This window comes from Oncorhynchus keta, chromosome 12, assembly GCF_023373465.1.
Source record: "Oncorhynchus keta strain PuntledgeMale-10-30-2019 chromosome 12, Oket_V2, whole genome shotgun sequence".
NCBI classification, from domain to species: Eukaryota; Metazoa; Chordata; class Actinopteri; order Salmoniformes; family Salmonidae; genus Oncorhynchus; species Oncorhynchus keta.
Genome location: NC_068432.1, coordinates 13,355,115 through 13,378,077, shown reverse-complemented (window position 1 = coordinate 13,378,077; position 22,963 = coordinate 13,355,115). Strand labels below are relative to the sequence as shown.

Here is a 22,963-nt window from a genome sequence, read left to right as displayed (position 1 = left end):
TGCGGTAGCCGAGAGAACAGTCTATGACTAGGGTGGCTGGAGTGTTCACCAATTTTTAGGGCCTTCCTCCACCGCCTGGTAAAGAGGTCCTGGATGGCAGGAAGGTTGGCCCCAGTGATGTACTGGGCCGTACACACTACCCTGTAGTGCCTTGCGGTCAGAGGCCGAGCAGTTGCCATACCAGACAGCGATGAAACCAGTCAGGATGCTCTCCGTAGCCGTAGAACATTTTGAGGATCTGAGGACCCATGCCAAATGTTTTCAGTCTCCTGAGGGAGAATATGTTTTGTTGTGCCCTCTTCATGACTGTCTTGGTGTGCTTGGACCAGGTTCGTTTGTTGGTGATGTGGATCCCAAGGAACTTGAAGCGCTCAACCTGCTCCACTACAGGCCCGTCGATGAGAATGGGGGCGTGCTCGGTCCTCCTTTTCCTGTGGTCCACAATCATCTCCTTTGTCTTGATCACGTTGAGGGAGAGGTTGCTGTCCTGGCACGACACGGCCAGGTCTCTGACCTCCTCCTTATAGGCTGTCTCGTTGTTGATCAGGCCTACCACGGTTGTGTCATCGGCAAACTGAATGATGGTGTTGGAGTCGTGCCTGGCCGTGCAGTCAAGGGAGTACAGGAGGGGACTGAGCACGCACCCCTGAAGGGCCCCCGATATACAGTACCAGTCACAAGTTGACACACCTACTCATTCCAGGGTTTTTCTTTATTTGTACTATTTTCTACAGTGTAGAATAATAGAGAAGACATCAAAACTATGAAAAAACACATTATTTACAGTTGAAGTCGGAAGTTTACATACACCTTAGGCAAAATACATTTAAACTCAGTTTTTCACAATTCCTGACATTTAATCATAGTAAAAGTTCAGGGCCTTGTGATGGCCACTCCAATACCTTGACTTTGTTGTCCTTAAGCCATTTTGCCACAACTTTGGAAGTATGCTTGGGGTCATTGTCCATTTGGAAGACCCATTTGCGACCAAGCTTTAGCTTCCCGACTGATGTCTTGAGATGTTGCTTCAATATATCCACATAATTTTCTTACCTCGTGATGGCATCTATTTTGTGAAGTGCACCAGTCCTTCCTGCAGCAAAGCACCCACACAACATGATGCTGCCACCCCCGTGATTCACGGTTGGGATGGTGTTCTTCGACTTGCAAGCCTCCCCCTTTTTCCTCCAAACATAACAATGGTTATTATGGCCAAACAGTTATATTTTTGTTTCATCAGACCAGAGGACATTTCTCCAAAAAGTACGATCTTTGTCCCTATGTGCAGTTGCAAACCGTAGTCTGGCTTTTTTATGGCAATTTTGGAGCAGTGGCTTCTTCCTTGCTGAGCGCCCTTTCAGGTTATGTCAATATAGGACTCGTTTTACTGTGGATAGAGATACTTTTGTACCGGTTTCCTCCAGCAGCTTCACAAGGTCCTTTGCTGCTGTTCTTGGATTGATTTGCACTTTTCACACCAAAGTACGTTCATCTCTAGGAGACAGAATGCGTCTCCTTCCTGAGCCGTATGGCGGCTGCATGGTCCCATGGTGTTTATTCTTGCATACTATTGTTTGTACAGATGAACGTGGTACCTTCAGGCGTTTGGAAATTGCTCCCAAGGATGAACCAGACTTGTGGAGGTCTACAATTTTTTTTCTGAGGTCTTGTCTTGGCTGATTTCTCTGGATTTTCCCATGATGTCAAGCAAAGAAGCACTGAGTTTGAAGTTAGGCCTTGAAATACATCCACAGGTACACCTCCAATTGACTCAAATTAGGTCAATTAGCATATCAGAAGCTTCTAAAGCCATGATATCATTTTCTGGAATTTTCCAAGCTGTTTAAAGGCACAGTCAACTTAGTGTATGTCGACTTCTGACCCAGTGGAATTGTCATACATTATAAGTTAAATAATCTGTCTGTAAACAATTGTTGGAAAAATGTATTGAGTCATGCGCAAAGTAGATGTCCTAACCGACTTGCTAAAACTATAGTTTATTAACAAGAAATGTGTGGAGTGGTTGAAAAACGAGTTTTAATGACTCCAACCTTGGTGTATGTAAACTTCCGACTTCAACTGTATATTCCCCACTGTTTCCCTTAAATCCTGCTCAGCTTAAAAGGTACAATGCAGCCGTTTTTATCTTAATATAAAATAATATCTGGGGAACAATTAAGTACCTTGCTGTGATTCGTTTCAATTAAAATGGTCAAAAAGAAACAAAACTTCTTAGCAAATAACAATTTCTCAAGCAAGAATTTTGCTAGGACTGTCTGGGAGTGGTCTGAGTGGGGAGGGAAAAATGTGCTGTTATTGACAGAAAGGTTTTTATTATTGTTCTATAAACTAATGTACCGCATGTTGATGTCACAATCTAAAGGCCAAAGCTACATCCGACCAAAACAGGCAGAAATTTCAGGATGTCTTTTTCAAATAGCTCTTACACTAAAAGGACATAATCATAATTTTCTCAATTTCACAGTATTATTCCAACCTCATAGTGTGGAAATTAACACTGAGTGTACAAAACATGCATTTTCCATTACACGATGTAGACGGACCAGGTGAATCCACGTTAAAGCTATGATCCTTTTTGATGTCACTTATTAAATCCACTTCAATCAGTGTAGATGAAGGAGAGGAGACAGGTTAAAGTAGGATTTTTAAGCCTTGAGACAATTGAGACATGGATTATGTGCATGCCATTTAGAGGATGAATGGTCAAGACAAAATATGAAGTGCCTTTGAACAGGGGAGGGGGTATGGCAGTAGGTGCCAGGCGCACCAGTTTGAGTGTGTCAAGAACTGCAACGCTGCTGGGGGTTTCACACTCAACAGTTTCCTGTGTGTGTCAAGAATGGTCCACCACCCTAAGGACATCCAGCTAACTTGACACAACTGTGGGAAGCATTGGAGTCAACATGGTTCAGCATCCCTATGGAACGCTTTAGACACCTTGTAGTGTCCATGCCTTGACGAATTTAGGCTATTCTGAGGGGAAAAGGGGGTGCAACTGAATATTAGGAATGTTTTGTACACTCAGTGCATATAAAACCCAGTAAAATCATGTGTTTGACTGCACTGGATCTTTAAACTGAACTGTGCGACAGCCAGCATGGCTAGCTGATTGTGAATAACTGCAGTTAATGTTTTCCTGATAAAACATCGGCATCTAGTGGATTAAAGGCACACTTTTCCAGCAGACACTCAAAGCACATTGGGACTTTACATTTAAAAAATGTACTTCGATAGAAACACACATGCATACATTCTCAACAACAACAACTAAACTCCACGTCTGTACCACGTGGTCATTATTCTCATAATTTGTGAAGTTATTTGGTGGCTTGATCAGGTCAGAGGAGAGTGAGAATTGGGAGGGGACTCCCTTGCACACTAAGGTGGAGTGGAGAAGCCTCCATCTCAAACCCAGGTGCTCATGCTATAGCCTAGTCCCAGGCCCCCTTCTGTCCTCAATAGCAAGAAACAACTGTCTGCTGGATGGGAGAGGGAGAGGGAGGCCTGAGCCTGGGGAGGGACATGTCAATCTAGAACTTTCCTACAAAAAAATTCAAAACGTCTGGGTTGGTAGATTCCTCCAATGGTCTTAAACTGTTTTTCAAGTGCTTTTTCAAGTGCTGTTCCCCATAGTAATTGGGTTGTTCAGTGGTCGGTTTGGATTTAAAGGGGAAAGGGTTCGGGTCACTACAAGGTGTATTTACAGTGTATTTCAATTAAGGTTGTGAGAGATGAAACACATTGATGTGGTTAGAAATAAAAATACAGAAAATATAAATACTTAAAAAATGTATTTGTAATAAAAGGCACATTATTTAAAATAAAGTCTGGCTAGCATGGATACAAAAACATTTCTTTGGATCAGTATGCAACTTTGGAATGTTTCTATATAAACTTTTCGCCACTTCCATTATTTTCTCATATAGAGTTTCCCTGTTTGGTACTACAGCCAGTCACCCCAACTCTCCGTTTGGTCACATACCAAACAACATCTAACATACCTTCCTCTTGCAGACATATAATCTTCTCCAATGATCTCAATTTCACCTCAGCAGTCTTTGGAGCCTGCCGTGTGGACAAGCTGAGTGGGAGAATGTACTGGAACACCCCTGAAACACACAGAGAACACACAGAGAAACACACAGAGATGGGTACAGTAAGATGGAGACCTGGCTTTCCTGGTTGGCATGCAAAGGCTAATTAGATGGCATCATGCATGTGAAATATTCCCTTTGCAGATGACTGATATGCGTACAGGTCCAAAATCTGACAAATTACCAAGTGGCCTCATGGGTGGAATTGTATTCATATTTTTCATGATTTCATAATTAATCAACTTTTTTTTTAAACAAGTCGAAAATCCGGTGTTTCTCTGTCAAAAGGTTTTGTTATATTTCAGTCTTATGTGATGTATATAAAGTGTAATATTGGGATGCAAACTCAACATTTTACACATTTCAACTATATCTGACATGATACGGGTTTCTTCTTTTTTTTAAGCCCATAACCCTGTCTATGAGGTGTATACTTTTGTTACAAATTATATTTGTTTAAGACTGCCAAGAAACACTCTGTGACCCTGATTAAGCCCATTGCAGTAAAAGGTTATATCTTATATTCTGAAGTGTTGGGTCTTAGATCACAATTGTGGTTCTGTTTTGTGCCAGACTGATAAACACAGACCCTCAGACTGAAGAGGAGGTGAGGTAGCTGAGATGGTAAACTAACAAGATGCTAAACATACAATACAATGTTGTTCCTCTGCGTGTGGAGGGAGAATTGCACCCTCACTGTCTGATTCCCTTTAACCTAATCAAGGAGCTGTACTGATGGTGTGTGTGTGTGTGTGTGTGTGTGTGTGTGTGTGTGTGTGTGTGTGTGTGTGTGTGTGTGTGTGTGTGTGTGTGTGTGTGTGTGTGTGTGTGTGTGTGTGTGTGTGTGTGTGTGTGTGTGTGTGCGTGCGTGCGTGCGTGCGTGCGTGCGTGTGTGTGTGTACGGACTTGTCGTCTCTATGGTGTGAGAAAGAGCAGTATCTGAGAGGAAGGGTGTTGCTTTGGCTCAGAGGAAAGGTGAGGAGGACAAAGAGAGCCTCTGTCCAGGCCTTGAGCAAGCATCACCATCATGTGGCATGACTCTGTCCAGCACCAATGCTAGATAACACTATGACCAAACACATACCTAGGGTTCTTAGTCCACTGCCAGCCTCACACATGCACGTGTGCAAGAATACAAGCACGTACACACACATGTACGCAAGCGTACACCTGCACACACACACACAATTTAAAGTTAAAAGTATAACATTTGGCTTTGCATCATACTTCCAGAACATAAAAGGTTGGGTGTAAAACTGTTCGGCATACAGCAATCCAAATAGAATCAACAAATTTATTTAACAGTGATTCAAAAAATCCAATAAGTGGATAACCCTCACAATTCTATAATGTTTAGTTGAAAAACATACAATCAAAACATACATCAATCATATACCTATATGAAGCCAATCCATCATCAAGAGTTATAGTACCTGCAATGAGTAGCTGGGTGTCCTACCTGTCTTTTGTGATATAGAGGGATGTCATGAGGAAGAAGAGGCCCCCTACGACCTCTACGAAGCAGCATAGCAGGAAACTGTACTCCAGACTAAGGAAACTACACGCATGAGAGTCAGGCTGGTGTCTACTCAGAGCACCAGAGATCTACAGACAGGAGAAGAGGCAGTAGTACCAGGGTTGGGCTCAATTCCATTTCATTTCAGTAAACTCAATGAGAATTGAATGAAAAACATTTGAAATTGGAATTGACCCCAACCCTGGTTGTCACTGTTCACTGACATCAAACCCTACTGTAGGGCTGATATATTTTGATTCAACAATAGAATGTATTGTAATGAATTGTAAATGACAGTGTTACTGCTCCCAGCAGGTAAGGGCTTCTGGTATCTCCTGGGAGATGACAGACCATGATTTGCAGAGCTTCAGCTTCAGCTTCAGCTGAGAAGAAATACATGTAGGTGAACCCAGTGACTTATAATTACACTGCAATGTACACTCAATGGATAGTTTATCAGGTACACCCATTTAGTACTGGGTCGCAGCCCTCTTTACCTCCAGAACGTCCTGAATTATTTGGGGCATGGACACATTGTTCAATTGGTATAAAGGGACCTAACGTGTGCCAGGAAAACATTCCCCACACCCTTACACCACCGCCACCAGCCTGTACCGTTGACACCTGGCAGAATGGGACCATGGACTCATGCTGCTTACTCCAAATCCTGACTCTGCCATCATCATGATGCAACAGGAACCGGGATTCGTTGGACCAGGCAATGTTTTTCCACTCCTCAATTGTCCAGTGTTGGTGATTGAGTGCCCACTGGAGCTGCTTCTTCTCGCTTTTAGCTGATAGGAGTGTAACCCGGTTTGGTCGTCTGCTGCAATAGCCCATCCATGAGAAGGACAGACGAGTTGTGCATTCCGAGATACACACTACTGTTGTACTGCGCCGTTATTTGCCTGTTTGTGGCCTGTCTGTTAGCTTGCACAATCCTTGCCATTCTCCTTCGACCTCTCATCAACAAGATTTTTTCGCCCAGGATTGCAACTGAATGTTTTTTGTTTGTCGCACCATTTTCGGTAAATCCTAGACATTGTCGTACGTGAAAAGCCCAGGAGGTAGGCCGTTTCGGGGAAACTGGAACATGCCATGCTCAAAGTCGCTTAGGTCAGTCGTTTTGCACACTTGTTCAATTGAACTGTAACTGAATGCCTTGATGCCTCCTCTGCCTGCTTTATACAGCAAGCCATGGAACAAACAGTTTTTGTGAACAGGGTGGTGTACCTACTAAACTGGCCACTGAGTGTATTTCAGGGCAGATAAGTAGAATCAAGAGCACGGCATGCTCAACTATTTTTGGGGGGTGCAGGGTTGGAAAGGCAGATCAACTTTGTTACACAAGAACACAGGGGCGCAACTTTGGTTTTAGAAGTGTGGTGGGGGGGGCATAACTATATATTTGTAGATATCCAGTTGTATAAACACACCAAACAGCCTACCTCACCGCTCGGAGGCATCGTTTGGTGTCACATTCCAATTATAAAACTGGGTGGGGGGCCAAAAATACTATTTCAAAATGTGGCCCCTGCAAGAACTTATGGCTAACTCACTGAAACTGACTGGTTAATGCATTTTGATATCGTGTGACTCTTCAAATTGCAGTGAATCAAACTCACCAGGAGGATATCAGCTAGAATGGCCCAGTTCAGTGATAATATAGGCTTGAGGATCAGCAGCGTGGAGATGTTGTTTCCTACTCTCACCACCTGGGGGCGGCTTGTCAGAAAGTTCAGGACCCAGTTGCACAGGGCAGGGTCGAGACCCAGGGTCTCTAGCTTAATGATGAGTTTAGAAGGTACAATGGTGTTAAATACTGAGCTGTAATCGATGAACAGCATTCTTACATAGTTATTCCTCTTGTCCAGATGGGTTAGGGCAGTGTGCAGTGTGATTGCGATTGCATCGTCTGTGAACCTATTGGGATGGTAATCAAATTGGAGTGGGTCTAGGGTGTCAGGTAGGGTGGAGGTAATATGATCCTTGACCAGTCTCTCAAAGCACTTCATGGTGACGGAGGTGAGTGCTACAGGGAAATAGCCGTTTAGCTCTGTTACCTTAGCTTTCTTAGGAACAGGAACAATGGTGGCCATCTTGGAGCATGTGGGAACAGCAGACTGGGATAGGGATTGATTGAATATGTCCGTAAACACACCAGCCAGCTGGTCTGCGCATGCTCTGAGGACGTGGCTAGGGATGCTATCTGGGCCGGCAGCCTTGCGAGGGTTAACACGTTTGCTGCGGTGAAGGAGAGCCCTCAGTGGCACTGTATTGTCCTCAAAGCGACAAAGCAGTTGTTTAGTTTGTCTGGGAGCAAGACGTCGATGTCCGTGACGGGGCCGCTTTTCTTTTTGTGAGTAGTAATTGACTGTAGACCCTGCCACATACGTCTCGTACTTGAGCCGTTGAATTGCGACTCTACTTTGTCTCCATACTGACGCTTAGCTTGTTTGATTGCCTTGCGGAGGGAATAGCTACACTGTTTGTATTTGGTCATGTTTCTGGTCACCTTGCCATGATTAAAAGCAGTGGTTCGCGCTTTCAGTATTACGCGAATGCTGCCATCAATCCACAGTTTCTGTTTGGGGAAGGTTTTAATAGTCACCGTGGGTACAACATCACCGATGCACTTGCTAATAAACTCGCTCGTGGTCAGATTTGCCGAAAGAAGGGATAGGGAGGGCTTTGTATGCTTCGCGGAAGTTAGAGTAACAATGATCCAGAATGCTGCCAGCCTGGGTCGCGCATTCGATATGCTGATAAAATTAAGGGAGCCTTGTTTTCAGATTAGTTTTGTTGAAATCCCCAGCTACAATAAATGGAGCCTCGGGATATGTGGTTTCCAGTTTACATTGAGTCCAAGGGCCGTTGAGGTGTCTGCTTGGGGGGGATATACACGGCTGTGATTATAATCTAAGATAATTATCTTGGTAGATAGCACACATGACCAATATCCACAAACATCTTACCAGTTGTGCCACAAGAATAGCTAGCTATTAGGCAGCATAAGTGGGAACCCTTCAGGCTGGTTCCTTTGAAGTTGTGGGAATGTATGTTTTTGGTTTGACATTGTTTGTGGGAATGAAGCCATACCGGTATAACAGAACGTTTTTTAAAAACATTATGAGAACAGAAGGGAACATTTAGCTTGTTCTGGAAGTGCTTGTTTTTAGTTTGCAGGGAGGTTCTGCGAATGTTTTAGTCTGGTTCCTTGAAAGTTTTCCTGGGAGGTTTTATTAATGCTGAGAACGGAAATCATAGGTTATTTGGAGGTTTTTGAATAACTTCCTGAAAACGTTCACTGAATGTTTCAATAATACTTTTATTAACTTGGCTAGCTTTTTTGAGGTTAACTTTACAGAAAGGAAACAAGCACTCATTAGATCAGGTGTGGCCAATTAGTGATAGCTGCCGACAAACATGAACACACTTAACAAGATAGAGAATAAAAGGAGTTTTGTTGATGCTGAGAAAAGAATGTATATGTTTTTAAATAACATTCTTAGAACGTTCTCTGAACGTTACTAAAGTTTTGTTGTGGTTTTTACAGAACGTTTTCTTAATGTTCTGAGAACAGAATTTAAAGAACTTACTGATTTAATGTGTAATTTTTAAAAATATTTGTACATTCCTAGAATGCCAGGAACTGGAAGTTCTGAGAACATTGTTTTCAGTCACACCTTTTTTTTTAAACTTTCCCAGAATGTTGAAAAATATCAAAGAAATCAAATTTTATGTCACATGCACCGAATACAACTGTGAAATGCTTCCTTACGAGACTTTCCCAATAATGCAGAGTTTAAAAATAATAATAAAATAGTAACACGACGAGGAATAAAATAAAATACTCAAGAACAGATTAATGTGCAGAGGAATGAGGTATTTGAGGTAGATATGTCCATGAAGGGAAGGTAAAGTGACTGGCATCAGGATAGATAATAATAAGAGTAAAATAAAGAACAGAGTAGCAGCAGCAAATGATGAGTGTAAAAGTGTGTGTGCATGTAGTCTATGTGAATGTGTATGGGTTTTGTGTGGGAGTGTCAATGTAGTGTGTGTAAGTGAGTGTGCATATAGTGTAGTCTAGTGAGTGTGCGTAGGGTCAGTGCATGATAGAGTCAGTGCAGATAGTTCGGGTACCATTAATTGACTATTTAGCAGCCTGGCTTTTTAGCGGTCTTATGGCTTGAGGGTAGAAGCTGTCTCAGAGTCTGTTGTTCCGAGAGCAAATGCTCCTTTGGCTGGATGGTAGGAGAGTGAACAATCTATGGATTGGGTGGCTGATGTCTTTGGCAATTTTTCGGGCCTTCTTCTGACGCCGTCTGATATAGAGGTTCTGGATGGCAGAGAGCTCGGCCCCACCACCCTCTGTCCACACCACCCTCTTTAGTGGTCGAGAACGATGCATTTGCTATACCAAGCGGTGATGCAGCTAGTCAAGATGCCAACTATGGTGCAGCTGCAGAACTTTTTGAGGATCCAAGAGCCAATGCCAAATCTTTTCAGCCTCCTGCCGTGCCCTCTTCACGACTGTGTGGGTGTGTGTGGACCATGTGTCCTAAATACAAATGCACCCCCCTCCCCAACGTATTTTTTCTCTCCCTTCACATTACCCTCCCCTTGTACTGTAAAAACAATTGCCTAACCTTCCTCTCACAGAATTAACTCTAAATAATGTTCACAACCACAAATAACAATAACTGTAGCAACCCTGTGTTTATAAACGTGAATATCGACTTTGCCACTTCAACATGCTTTTGTAGCACTGTCGATGCCACGCAGGGCTACGGGCCAGAACGTTGAGGGTTTGCTGACCACCACGAACAAGCACACATTTTTTTACATTTTCATAACATATTTATAATTCTTTAATATTTTTGCAACAAATTTTCCACCAACAGGCTTCTGTGCCAGTGCACCACACAACCAATAAACAAGCATTCCAACTTTTGGCACCTCAATATCATGGTTTGTGTTTTTAACACCACCCTAAATAGACCATGTCAATCTTGACAGACAGAAAATACATCCCTCCCTACCTTATAGACCTACCCAATAATGAAGGCTTGAAGGCTCTCTGAATGTCATTAACGTTTTTGGTATTTTTGCAACAGATGTCTCCTTCCATTCATCCAATGGCCGCTGCACAGTTTGGATTGATTGATTGATTTGATTTGTCAGTTAAAAAACATACATTTACACACAGCACAAAATATTATTTTAAGTGACTAGGATTCCACAATAAAGGCGGGGACTTAATCACTGCACAGTTGCATCACAAAACAGTTGAAAAATATATGGCAAAAAGAAATCCAAAATGGATGATGTTGAGAGATAGATGGGAGGGGTTGAATGGAGCTGAAGGGTGGGACTAATAACAAGATAACCAATGTAAAACATACGGGGTCTGTAAAATGTATATAGGTTCAGAAATGTTGTGAAATAGCACAGTTATAAATAGAAATCAAACTTGATGGACACCAGAAATAGAGGAAGGACTAAAAACAAACAAAATATAACTATTGTCAAATAGATTGTGTCTGTAATATGTGTATAAAATGTGTAAACTAAAGTTAGAACCCTAAGTGTTTATTAGTTTACTCCAATTGGGGGAAGGGTGGTAGGGTTTGCAGGGGGAATAATAAAGGTATATTATTTTAAAAGTAGGTATATCTATATGGGTATGTGTATGTATATATGTGTATAAGTATGCATACGTGTATGTATAAGGATATATATATTTACCCCCAAAATATATGGGGGTTTGGAAATGATGTAGACAATTGCATTGATGGAAGCAACCATCTTTCTGCAATATTAAGCTGATCCACCCCTTAAAAGAAGTAAACTAAATAATTAAATACAATTAAAATTAAATTAAATAAAATAAAGGCTGGGGCTTATTTCCATTGTGGCCCCTATTTTTTACATTAGAAAAGAAGTGGCTTCCATCTGGCCACTAAAATAAAGGCATGATTGGTGGAGTGCTGCAGAGATGGTTGTCCTTCCAGAAGGTTATACCATCTCCACAGAGGAACTCTGGAGCTCTGGTTACCACCCTGACAGCCAATTTAGTGATTCATACATTGTGCAATGATGTGTCTTATAATGGCATCCAATAGTTAATCTGCACCCCTACTTCCCGCAGCTATGTTCAGGGGATGTAGTTTTTAATTATGTATTTTGTTTCCTTAGGGAGACAACAATATTTAGATTTAGACTTTCACTGTCTCCGGTCCACACTCCAGTCCAGCTGGCAGGTTGTAATACACTTTAAAGCTAATTACATTTACATTTAAGTCATTTAGCAGACGCTCTTATCCAGAGCGACTTACAAATAATTGCCAACCACCATATAAAATCCACAGAAGAAGAAGACGAAGAAGATCAGGGCTGTGCACAGACCATTCAGTAGGGCAGTTCTCGATCAGGGGCGTACACAGACCTTTCAGGGGGCAGGTGCTCAAACTGAAAAAAACGTTCATAATTCACATCTCAAAATGTACAACATATACACTGCCTCTAGTGAGCATTTTTACTTTTTTGAGCATTGAAGTGTTGCAACTGTGTTGAAAATGAGGTTGTCAAAGTCAGGGCCGTCCAGAGGATTTCATATGCAGAGGCTGTCAAAATTCCACGGAAGAAGAAGGTGATGTCACAAGTGCTGTTGCGCGGACTGATAATTGCCTTCACGCGGCTTTACTGTTTTTTTTTAGTGCGCATGTGCCCCAAAATGAGAATGTTGAGCAAAACAGACTAGAAAAAAAGCACTGGCATTATTTATTGAAAGTTGCTAGCTAATTCTCTCACCTCGCAATATTAGCTAGCTAACATTTTAAAATCCAAATTGTAAAACATGACGGAGCCTCAGGCAGCACTGTTACTCAGGAGACAGCTGGCAGGTAATTTATAAACTGGTGGCTAACGTAGCCGGCTAACGCGCTGATTGCTTGTCGGGTTGCTGTGCTAGCGAGCGAACGTTAACTAACTAATCTTTTTTTCGGGTTTTATATACTGTCCATGGGTTTTATATACTGTCATGTATGGACTATGGTGTGAAATGTCATCTTTTGATTACTTAATTTTGATAGTTTAATACATAAAGTAAGCCCACCAGTGGCAGCGAGCTAGGCAGTTACGAAGCTAGCTACAGACAGTTGATATAGGACACTTTTGTAGCTATGTTTCCACAAAGTTTCGGTTGATAAAATAGTTCGATGGCTAGCCATCTAACGCTAGATGTATGTTTTAGGAACGTCTACATTGGGGTTTTTTCTGTGGACGCGAAACGATTCACCGGTAGCTTACTAATTACACGTTTGTTACCCCTTTGTTTTGAACGTCATTTAGACGTCTAGCTAACATAAGCGGACACATGTCAACTGTAGCCATTGATGCACAATTGTCAGGTCTTTATATTAACGTTGGCGAAGACGGAGCGGTGAGTTTAGTTAACGGCTGGTTCAGTTAAGTGTGTTCAATCTGTTAAGTAACGTTGACTTGTGCTACGATAGTCCATCTTTTTTACGAAATTGAATCCATACAGGGGACCTTTGGAGGAAGGACTTTGAAATATGACGGTTGAATCGCAAATCACAATTGAGAAAAATAATTAAATATAGTTGGAACATTTGTGCTCCCGAGAGGCGCAGTGGTCTAAGACACTGCATCTCAGTGCAAGACGCGTCACTGCAGTACCTGGTTCGAATCCAGGCTGCATCACATCCGGCTGTGATTGAGTCCCGTAGGGTGGCACCGGGGTAGGCCGTCATTGTGAATAAAGATGTTCTGAACTGGCTTGCCTAATTAAATAAAAGTTACATTTGTGGCATTTTGGCTTTACCCAGGCATCCTTTTAAACGGCCACATCTAGATGATGGCCAGAGTTGACCCATGACGTTGCACAACTATTTAAATTAGTAAGTCATCGTTTTAGTCAAAGTATGATATTTGGGCTTGAAGTGACAAATCCGAACTGCCTACTTCGTGAAAATCAGTGTGTGATATCTTTTCCTATTATATGACATACAAATGATTTTCAACCTGTTTTGTTTAAGGGCTGGGTTTTATTTGAATGTTACCACCTGCATTGTTAAAGGCAATTAGACATTGTTAATGTTGTAAATAACTATTGTAGCTGGAAATGGCTGATTTTGTACACTTATGTAGATATTCAATTCAGAGGCCCATTATCAGCAACCATCACTCCTGTGTTCCAATGGCACCTTGTGTTAGCTAATCCAAGTTTATCATTTGAAAAGGCTAATTGATCATTACAAAACCCTTTTGCATTTATGTTTGTAAAGCTGAAAACTGTTTTTCTGATTAAAGAAGCAATAAAACTGGCCTACTTTAGTCTAGTTGAGTATATGGAGCATCAGCATTTGTGGGTTTCATTACAGACTCAAAATGGCCAGAAACAAAGAACTTTCTTCTGAAACTTGTCAGTCTATTCTTGTTCTGATAAATGAATGCTATTCCATGTGAGAAATTGCCAAGAAACTGAAGATCTCGTACACCACGGTACTACTCCCTTCACAGCGCAAACTGTCAGAATAGACTAGAATGAGGAGTGGGAGGCCAAGTACATTAGTCTAGTTTGAGAAACAGACACCTCACAAGTCTTCAACTGGCAGCTTCATTAAATAGTACCCGCAAAACGCCAGTCTCAACATTAACAGTGAAGAGGCGACTCCGGGATGCTGGCCTTCTAGGCGGAGTTACTCTGTGTCTGTGTTCTTTTGCCCATCTTAATATATATATTTTTTGGCCAGTCTGAGATATGGATTTTTCTAAATCAATTTCTCCAGACATCTCCTGATGTGGTTTAAATGTTGTTGCGGACTTAGAACATCCCATTTAGTTTGGTTTTCTAATATACCAGGTGTAATGCTGAGAGTGAAAACCGGAAAAATAGAAGGAAACGAAAACTTAGAAAAGCAAAACGGAATCAGGCAGAAAATAACAGATTTTACAGGACCCTTTTACTGCGGCTCCTTGCCAAGTTCTCAGCGGAGGGAGAACACCTCCTTCTAAAGCCCTATGTGGCTGTGTTCCAGAGGCCTTTCTTGGTACCTGATGCTTTGTTTCTCAAAAGGGGAAGCCTTGAGATTCACACATTCCATGAACTCTCTGAACCTATGACCTCCTTGACAATGTTCCTCTGGATTGATTACTGGTCATGTGACTTAAAAGCGCCACTCGTATTTACCAGTTTCTCTTTTGCATTGGCACACTTTCAATGCCTCCCTCCAAATTCTGGAGTACTTAGAATTGAACTAGATTAACTTGATCTGGTCTATGCAAAATAATGAAACATTTGCTTGAATAAATCCGTTGATATGATTTTAAAAGTAACTATGAAAACCTAAACGCACTCTTCAGGGTTGCTGTTGAAAGGGTGTGTAACCTACTACTGCAGTAGCCATTTAACTCCTCACTCACCCCCATCAACAGCAGAAGTGGTCACTCACCTCCATCAGCAGCATTAGTGGTCACTGCTCCTGTGCTTTGAGTTGGAGGTTGAGTTGCACAAGGCCTGATCAAGTTAGTGAATATTTGCTTCCCAATGCTTCACCAATTACTTATACAGTTAGAGGTGCATTATTGGGACCATTCACATGTCTCTTTTAGTAGACTTCATTTTTTTAAATGGTTGTTTCGAGAGGAAATGAAATGGTTGGAAACCACACGCAGTTGATTCTTTTAGGACCAGAGCCCATGGTGTGACAGATGGGTGCAGTCCTTTGCCAGAGTGACAGCACATTTAAACCTCATTGCACTTTTGAGTTAGCAGTTTGAGTTGTTTAAATTGCTACTTAATAATAGGGATACAAATTATTTAAAGGTCAACAGATTTATGTTCACAGAGAAGAACATTTAAATCTGAGTACTGAATCCAGCATTCCAACACAACTGATTTGAGAGATGTACTTCTTACTTTATTGACTGGATGAAGTTCAAGAGTCAAATATCACAAAGAGCCATTTATTTTTGTATATTTATTTCTGATGAAAACCAAATTATGTTAAAATGTTTTCTCTTTATTTACCAGAGCTGAATAAGAACCCAGTGGAAGGATTCTCAGCAGGCTTGATAGACGATAATGACCTCTACAGATGGGAAGTCTTAATCATCGGCCCACCAGACACATGCTAGTAAGTCTGCCAGCACAGTTCCACTCTGATTTTGCTGTGTGGGTGGGTTGATAAGCCAGCTGGGGAGTATGTGGATGTGAGGAGGAATTTTCTATTTGTCATATACAGCAGTTGTCCGTTCATGTAAATATTTTGGGATCTTTTCAACTATTTTAAAATTGAACGTTTAAACGAAATTGTGATCAGAAAAAAAAGACTATTTTTTGCTACTTTATTAACTGGAACTGTGCGGTATGCATCTGTGAATGATGAGGGGAGCAGGGAGGGGGAGAGAGGGCAACCAAGTTGATTTGTGCTGGTAGACGACCTTATTGCTAGTTATTTATCATCTCATCTGATTATATAGTATTTTGTCTTGACTGCATCAAACTGAAAGAAACTAGCTAGCTAACGTCAGCTAGACTAATTAAAACGACAACTATAACTGTCCCCTTCCAACTCCAGCATAGATTATACAATTTTCTCTAGAACATCTGCAATGTTCTTTATTTTTTATTTCACCTTTATTTAACCATGTAGTCCAGTTGAGAACAAGTTCTCATTTACAACTGCGACCTGGCCAAGATAAAGCAAAGCAGTGCGACAAAAACAACAACACAGAGTTACACATGGGATAAACGAACGTACAGTCAATAACACAATAGAAAAAAATCTGTATACATTGTGTGCCTGTAAAGTAAGGCAATAAATAGGCCATAGTGGTGAAGTAATTACAATTTAGCAATTAACACTGGAGTGATAGATATGCAGATGAGAATGTGCAAGTAGAAATACTGGTGTGCAAAAGAGACGAAAAAAACAAATATGGGGATTAGGTAGGTAGTTGGTTGGATGGGCTATTTACAGATGGGCTGTGTACAGCTGGGCTGTGTACAGCTGCAGCGATCGGTAAACTGCTCTGACAGCCGATGCTTGAAGTTAGTGAGAGATATATAAGTCTCCAACTTCAATGATTTTTGTGATTCGTTCCAGTCATTGCCAGCAGAGAACTGGAAAGAAAGAGGCCAAAGAGGTGTTGGCTTTGGGGATGACCAGTGAAATATACCTGCTGGAGCGTGTGCTACGGGTGGGTGTTGCTATGCTGTCCAGTGAGCTGAGATAAGGCGGAGCATTACCTAGCAAAGACTTATAGAGCCAGTAGGTTTGGCGACAAATATGTAGCAAGGACCAGCCAACGAGAGCATTCGGGTCGCAATGGTGGATAGTATATGGGGCTTTGGTGACAAAACGGATGGCACTGTGATGGACTGCATCCAGTTTGCTGAGTAGAGTGTTGGAGGCTATTTTGTAAATGACATCGCCAAAGTCAAGGATCAGCAGCATAGTCAGTTTTACGAGGGTATGTTTGGCAGCATGAGTGAAGGAGGCTTTGTTGTGAAATAGGAAGCTGACTCTAGATTTAATTTTGGAATGGAGATGCTTAATATGAGTCTGGAAGAAGAATTTAGTCTTGCCAGACACCTAGGTATTTAGAATATGTGGACAACTATAAGTCGGAACCATCCAGAGTAGTGATGCTAGGCGGGCAGGCAGGTGCGGGCAGCGATTGGTTGAAGAGCATGCATTTAGTTTTACTAGCGTTTAAGAGCAGTTGGAAGCCATTGAAGCTTGTTTAGAGGTTTGTTAACATTGTCCAAAGAAGGGCCAGATGTATACAGAATGGTGTCGTCTGCATAGAGGTGGATCAAAGAATCACCCTCAGCAAGAGCGACATCATTGATATATACAGAGAAAAGAGTCGGCCCGAGAATTGAACCCTGTGGCACCCCCATAGAGGCTGCCAGAGGACCGGACAAAATGTGATCATCACGTGGAATTATAAATGTTCTTATTGTTTTAACAGAAAAATATATATTTTTAATTGCTGTTTAAACGTTAGACTTTTTCCATTTGTCACATATTCCAACCCCTGATATTTGACTATAACGAACCATATTTCTCTCTGCTACAGTGAAGGCGGTGTGTTTAAAGCACATCTCACGTTTCCCAAGGACTACCCTCTCAGGCCCCCTAAAATGAAATTTATCACAGATTTATGGCACCCTAATGGTAAGTATGAGTGTATTGCACTGGGTTTGTTTTCTCTTGAAATTATTTGGACTATTTTTGTCTGTTTACTTTTGGGGAAATGTTGGCTATCCCTCAGGAGGATCAGTAGTGTTTCTCAGTAAAGTAATACTTTTTTGGAACCCACCAAAATCCCTTACTCTGGCAGTTATTTTCACAGTTACATGCATGCACACAGAAATAAGAATATAAATCTGTTCTAATTTCATGTCTCTTATCCTGTTTGCAGTTGACAAGAACGGGGACGTATGTATATCTATTTTGCACGAGCCTGGTGAAGATAAGTATGGCTATGAGAAGCCTGAGGAGCGCTGGCTGCCCATCCACACAGTGGAAACCATTATGATTAGTGTTATTTCCATGTTGGCGGACCCTAACGGAGACTCGCCTGCCAATGTAGACGCTGCAGTAAGTCTCATTTTCACCTGAGGGGCCAAATCATGGGTTTGAGCTCACTCTGATTACGGTTCTTTATATATCGACAATCTGTGGATGGTTATTTAGGACAAAAGGAGTTAATGGCCCAGTGCAGTCAAAAACATGATTTCCTGTGTTTTATATACATTTCCACACTGACGTTATAATAATATTGTGAAAATGCTGATGATGCCCTTTTCGTGTAAGAGCTGTTTGAAAAGACCACAGGAAATTTCAACCTGTTTTGGTGGGATGGAGTTTGGTACTTAATTGTGACCCAGCAATAATTTGATATTGAGTTTAAAACGACTGAATTGGACCTTTTAATGGTATATTTCATCCTGTAGTGCACATAATTCTGAATGTTCCATGTTCCCAAGCATCATATTTGCCTTTGGAGAGCAAGAATCTGTCATCTTTCAACTAAAATGTTTTCCCCCTTCATTGTTCCCCCTGCAGAAAGAGTGGAGGGAAGACCGACATGGGGAGTTCAAAAGGAAAGTGGCCCGTTGTGTAAGAAAGAGCCAAGAGACTGCCTTTGAGTGATTATTTATCAAGAGGCATCTTGCTTCACTTTTTCAGGGTAAGTGTAGTGGACTTTTGCCCCTTGGATCTTTTATAAACCAAGTGTTGTGATTTTGAGGAGGTCTCAATGCTATTATATGGCATCTGAGTAACTTACTATACTGTTCACACTTCAAATGAAATATGTAGATGGTTCATTCATACCTGTTGAAGTCTCTGAAAGTCTATTTCCCGAATGTTTATTACAGTATATCCAATATGTGCTAAGTTGCCTGTTCTTGTCTTACACAGGTCTCCAATTGAGAAACAACATAGCTATGTTTTCCTGCACTCTACCACCCTATTGCATGGCTGGTCTTCATTGACTGTCAGAAACCGTCTGGCAACAATAGGCTGCAATAGAACATAACAGCTGTTACCAGATCCTGACTGAAAACCGCCAAGCAAGTGCCAACAACAAAGCAAAAGATGAATAACCAAGTTTTTTTTTTTTTAAGTCTATGAACTGTATTTCAGGAAGATATTGTAAAGACCTGTATATAGCACAGACATAAAACTGGATAATATATCAATTGTCCCTATCCCATCCAGCAAGACACTTAGTACCAAATAAATAGCGTTTCTGTAGGTAGAATCTGAGTCCTATAGATTCGTATGTTTTTATTCCACTTCTTCAACATCTGCTCTAGTGTGCATGAGTTCAGTTCTGTTACAGGTTGCTTTACGGACAGGAGGCCTTGTAGGGAGCAGAATGGTAAGAATGCAATGCTGTTGTAGAATCCCTCTATTGGAGGAGAGCTGCTTTGGTTCTAGAATGACCGAAATATCAGGCCGGATTTGCATTTTTGGCAGATGGACATAAGGGTGCATTACACATACTGTAGCTTGCTTGTCATGTTGGGTTCATTCACCTCAGCACTTCAGGAAAAGTTGCTGTAAGTCAACATTTAACATATGATCCAATTTGTCAAGTTCAGGTGTGTTTCTTCGGAGATGGACATAATCATTACAAGTCATGCATGCACAAATTGAAGTCATGTGTAAGTTTTTAATTATTATTTTTTCTCCAAAAAGTGCCTCCTATTAAATTGCTTGGCAATTGCCCCCTGTATTGAACCAGAGTTTCAGAAAAATATGAGAAATTGCTTAACACCCTGTAAGTTTGTACAACATCAGCACAATGTGTAATTCAAATATTGGTTAAATTTGGTTTAGCAATAACTTTCCCCTCTGTGTGGTGAACCGTCTTGTTTATTTAAAAAAATACAAAATCTGATTAGGGTGATGTGGAGACCTATTTCTCCTGTATTCACCATGATAAAGGAGATGAATTGTGTTGTGTCCTTGGTAGGATTTGTTATGCATGCTTTTAACTTGAGGTTTTCTTGCTGGTAGTTTTGGGGTTTTGATTTAAAATGTGTGAAAGAGTGTGTGCCTGTGCCCATTTTTCTTTACCCTCTATTCCCCTGATCCTTGATTTTCCCATGGTTTATTATTTTATTGTGTCTGATGGACTATTGCAGTTTACTTGCCTAATGTACAAAGACAAAATACTGATGTATATTTTCTGTGTTATGTAGTGAGTTCTTCTAAAATAAGATCTATGTTCACAATAATTGCTGGTGTTTTTTCTTTTTAATGAAATTCATATCCGCAGTGTTTCGTCATAGAATCAGGCATGATTGATACACACATTATCTTCTTTCCTAGCATGTCATTACCTGGTCCTGACCAAAGCTCCCTGCCTTTTATCATGTGGTGTCTGACCCCTAGGTGAAACATATCATGTACTTGTCATGCAATACATTACGCTAGATTTAACAAGTGTTAGTGATAGGATACTGTCATTTGGCACAAAGGTGAGAATATTATATGGGTCAAGTGTGTTCTGTGTACAGTAGTGCCCCATATTCAGACGAAAGCCATGTAACAACATTACACCAAGTGAGGTGTTGGTGCTTTGATTGCCACAGATTTATGCCGCGTTCAAGAATACTCTGAAATTACTGACTTGGATACTCATGGGAAAAATTTGTTCAGTTTCAGAATCAATCAATAGGAAGCTCTATGTAAAAAAATATATATAAAAAAAAAGTACATTTTAACTGAGTTTCTGAGTTGTCTCGCAATATCCCTATCTCCCGTGAACAATTGCCCAGGCAGAGATCTTTGGAGAGCAGATTTGTCTATTTTTGGAAGGGTTTCAGGGAGCTGTGCCAAGAACAGGCTCCAGTCTAGACTTGGCAAGGACCTGCACATTTCTCCCCCTCTGCAACCAACCATGTATTATTACGAAGATCATTTATAACATGTACCAGTCAAACGTTTGGACACCTACTCATTCAATGGAACTCCTTCAAGACTGTTGGAAAAGCATTCCTCCTGAAGCTGGTTGAGAGAATGCCAAAAGTGCTGTCATCAAGGCAAAGGGTGGCTACTTTGAATAATCTAAAATGTATTTTGATTTGTAAAACACTTTTTTTGGTTACTACATGATTCCATAAGTGTTATGTCATAGTTGTCTTTACTTATTCTACAATGTAGAAAATAGTACAAATAAAAATCCTGGAATGAGTAGGTGTGTCCAAATGTTTGACTTGCACTATCGCTAAACTCCAAATGTGTGTATTTCTATAACTCTGAACAAGTGGAACTGATCTGAAACAATATTCAGCGTAGAGTATTAATATTTTCGTTTTGAGTATTTAAAAAGAAATACTATCTTTATCCATCCATTCAATATCAACCCCTCTATCAATGTTGATAACCACTTTTATTCTCACACACAGCCAATGAAGATTAGGCACCTGTGTATTTCACAATGCATTTCAGTCAAACAAGGCTCCAGGCAACATCAGCGGTTGCTTTGGGCCCCTGGCTGCTAGGGGGCCTGTCATGCCAAATAATGTCCCTCTACGTCACAATGGGATTCGATAAACTATTCGTGTCTGTTGCTCGAGCAATGGTGTGATGACCTAATGATTAGAATTTTAGATATCATTACAGCCTAAATTATGTAATTTACATCATCGCTATGCAAACAGGGCTGATTTCCGCGACAATTGTATTGTTGAAACAAGTTTTGTTTCAATAAAATGAAAACATGATTTCGAACTACTTTTTGTTAAATTGTTAACATTACAACATGAAATCCATGTTTTAAAAGTTGCTGTTTCGGAAATTGCGAAGAATGGCGAAGAACGCGTAATCTACTTGACACATGAAAGCTAATTGATTACCTTACAGATCACGAAGTCAGCTAATTTCCACTCCATTCATAGGCAAATCCATTTGATTCATACACTGGCTTGTCTGGCTCATGTTTTTATTTTAACCTATCCTTCCCTTATCTACACTGAAATAATATCATTTCAGAAGTCCTCTATTATGAATCTTTTTTTTTCTATCTCGCATAACTCCCTTGAATATAAATATATATAATATAAATATATCTTGTCACACCCTGACCTTAGAGAGCCGTTTTATTTCTCTATTTGGTGAGGTCAGGGTGTGATGTGGGGTGGGCATTCTATGTTTGTTTTCTATGTTTCTTTATTTCTATGTTTTGGCGGCTAAGATAAAATGCTACAAGGAAGCAGTGAGCAGCCACGCAAAACGGTCTCAAGTGGCAACCAATCTGCCCAATTAGCTGTTTCCATACACCTACTTATGTTGATCCTCCCACTTATGTACAGAGTACATGTGCCCAGGGGCCCTGACCTCCCGGGGCCCCCATTGATTTTGTTAGTCACTCTCACTCAGATATAATTTACATGGCATAAATCAAATTGTGTAGAATTGCAGGATATTAGCTGTATGTTTTTTCTCTCTGTCCCATGACAATATTTGTAGATTTGCATGAAATGTTTTATAAAATTGCTAAACTTCTCTCCGCCCCATGGCATAATGTGTAGAATTGCAGGAAATTAACCATTAAACTACAATTATTCTCGCTGCAGTCAACGCGAGCACTTCAATATTTTGCCCGCACACCACAACCAAATCTGGCCCTGCATTGAAAGATGCCAGTCACTTTTTAGAGAAGCCCTGACCCCGCCCAGCACACGTTTTTTATTTGTGGATGCTTTCCAGACAGACAAGTGATGGGCAGAGGGGAGATCGTATTGCTCAGTGGGTTCGCCTAGGCATGTTGAATTTTA

At 41.0% G+C, this 22,963-nt stretch overlaps 1 protein-coding gene across 1 annotated transcript; it reads left to right on the top strand.

The window, feature by feature from the left end:
• The first annotated feature begins 12,339 nt into the window (after nt 1-12,339).
• Nucleotides 12,340-21,378, top strand: LOC118391020 (ubiquitin-conjugating enzyme E2 G1). The gene is made up of 6 exons (XM_035781934.2): nt 12,340-12,539; nt 15,692-15,794; nt 17,746-17,843; nt 18,091-18,269; nt 18,738-18,861; nt 19,095-21,378. Exons 1-5 carry the CDS (start codon nt 12,494-12,496, stop codon nt 18,822-18,824), a joined length of 513 nt encoding a protein of 170 aa, XP_035637827.1. The 5' UTR covers nt 12,340-12,493; the 3' UTR covers nt 18,825-18,861; nt 19,095-21,378.
• Nucleotides 21,379-22,963: the final 1,585 nt, after the last annotated feature.

Excerpts from the sequence above, each read along its gene's own strand:
- LOC118391020 (XM_035781934.2), top strand. The coding sequence starts at position 12,494 with ATGACGGAGCCTCAGGCAGCACTGTTACTCAGGAGACAGCTGGCAG. Across the intron at positions 12,540-15,691 it reads ACTCAGGAGACAGCTGGCAG|AGCTGAATAAGAACCCAGTG; the intron begins GTAATTTATAAA and ends TTTATTTACCAG. Across the intron at positions 15,795-17,745 it reads GGCCCACCAGACACATGCTA|TGAAGGCGGTGTGTTTAAAG; the intron begins GTAAGTCTGCCA and ends TCTCTGCTACAG.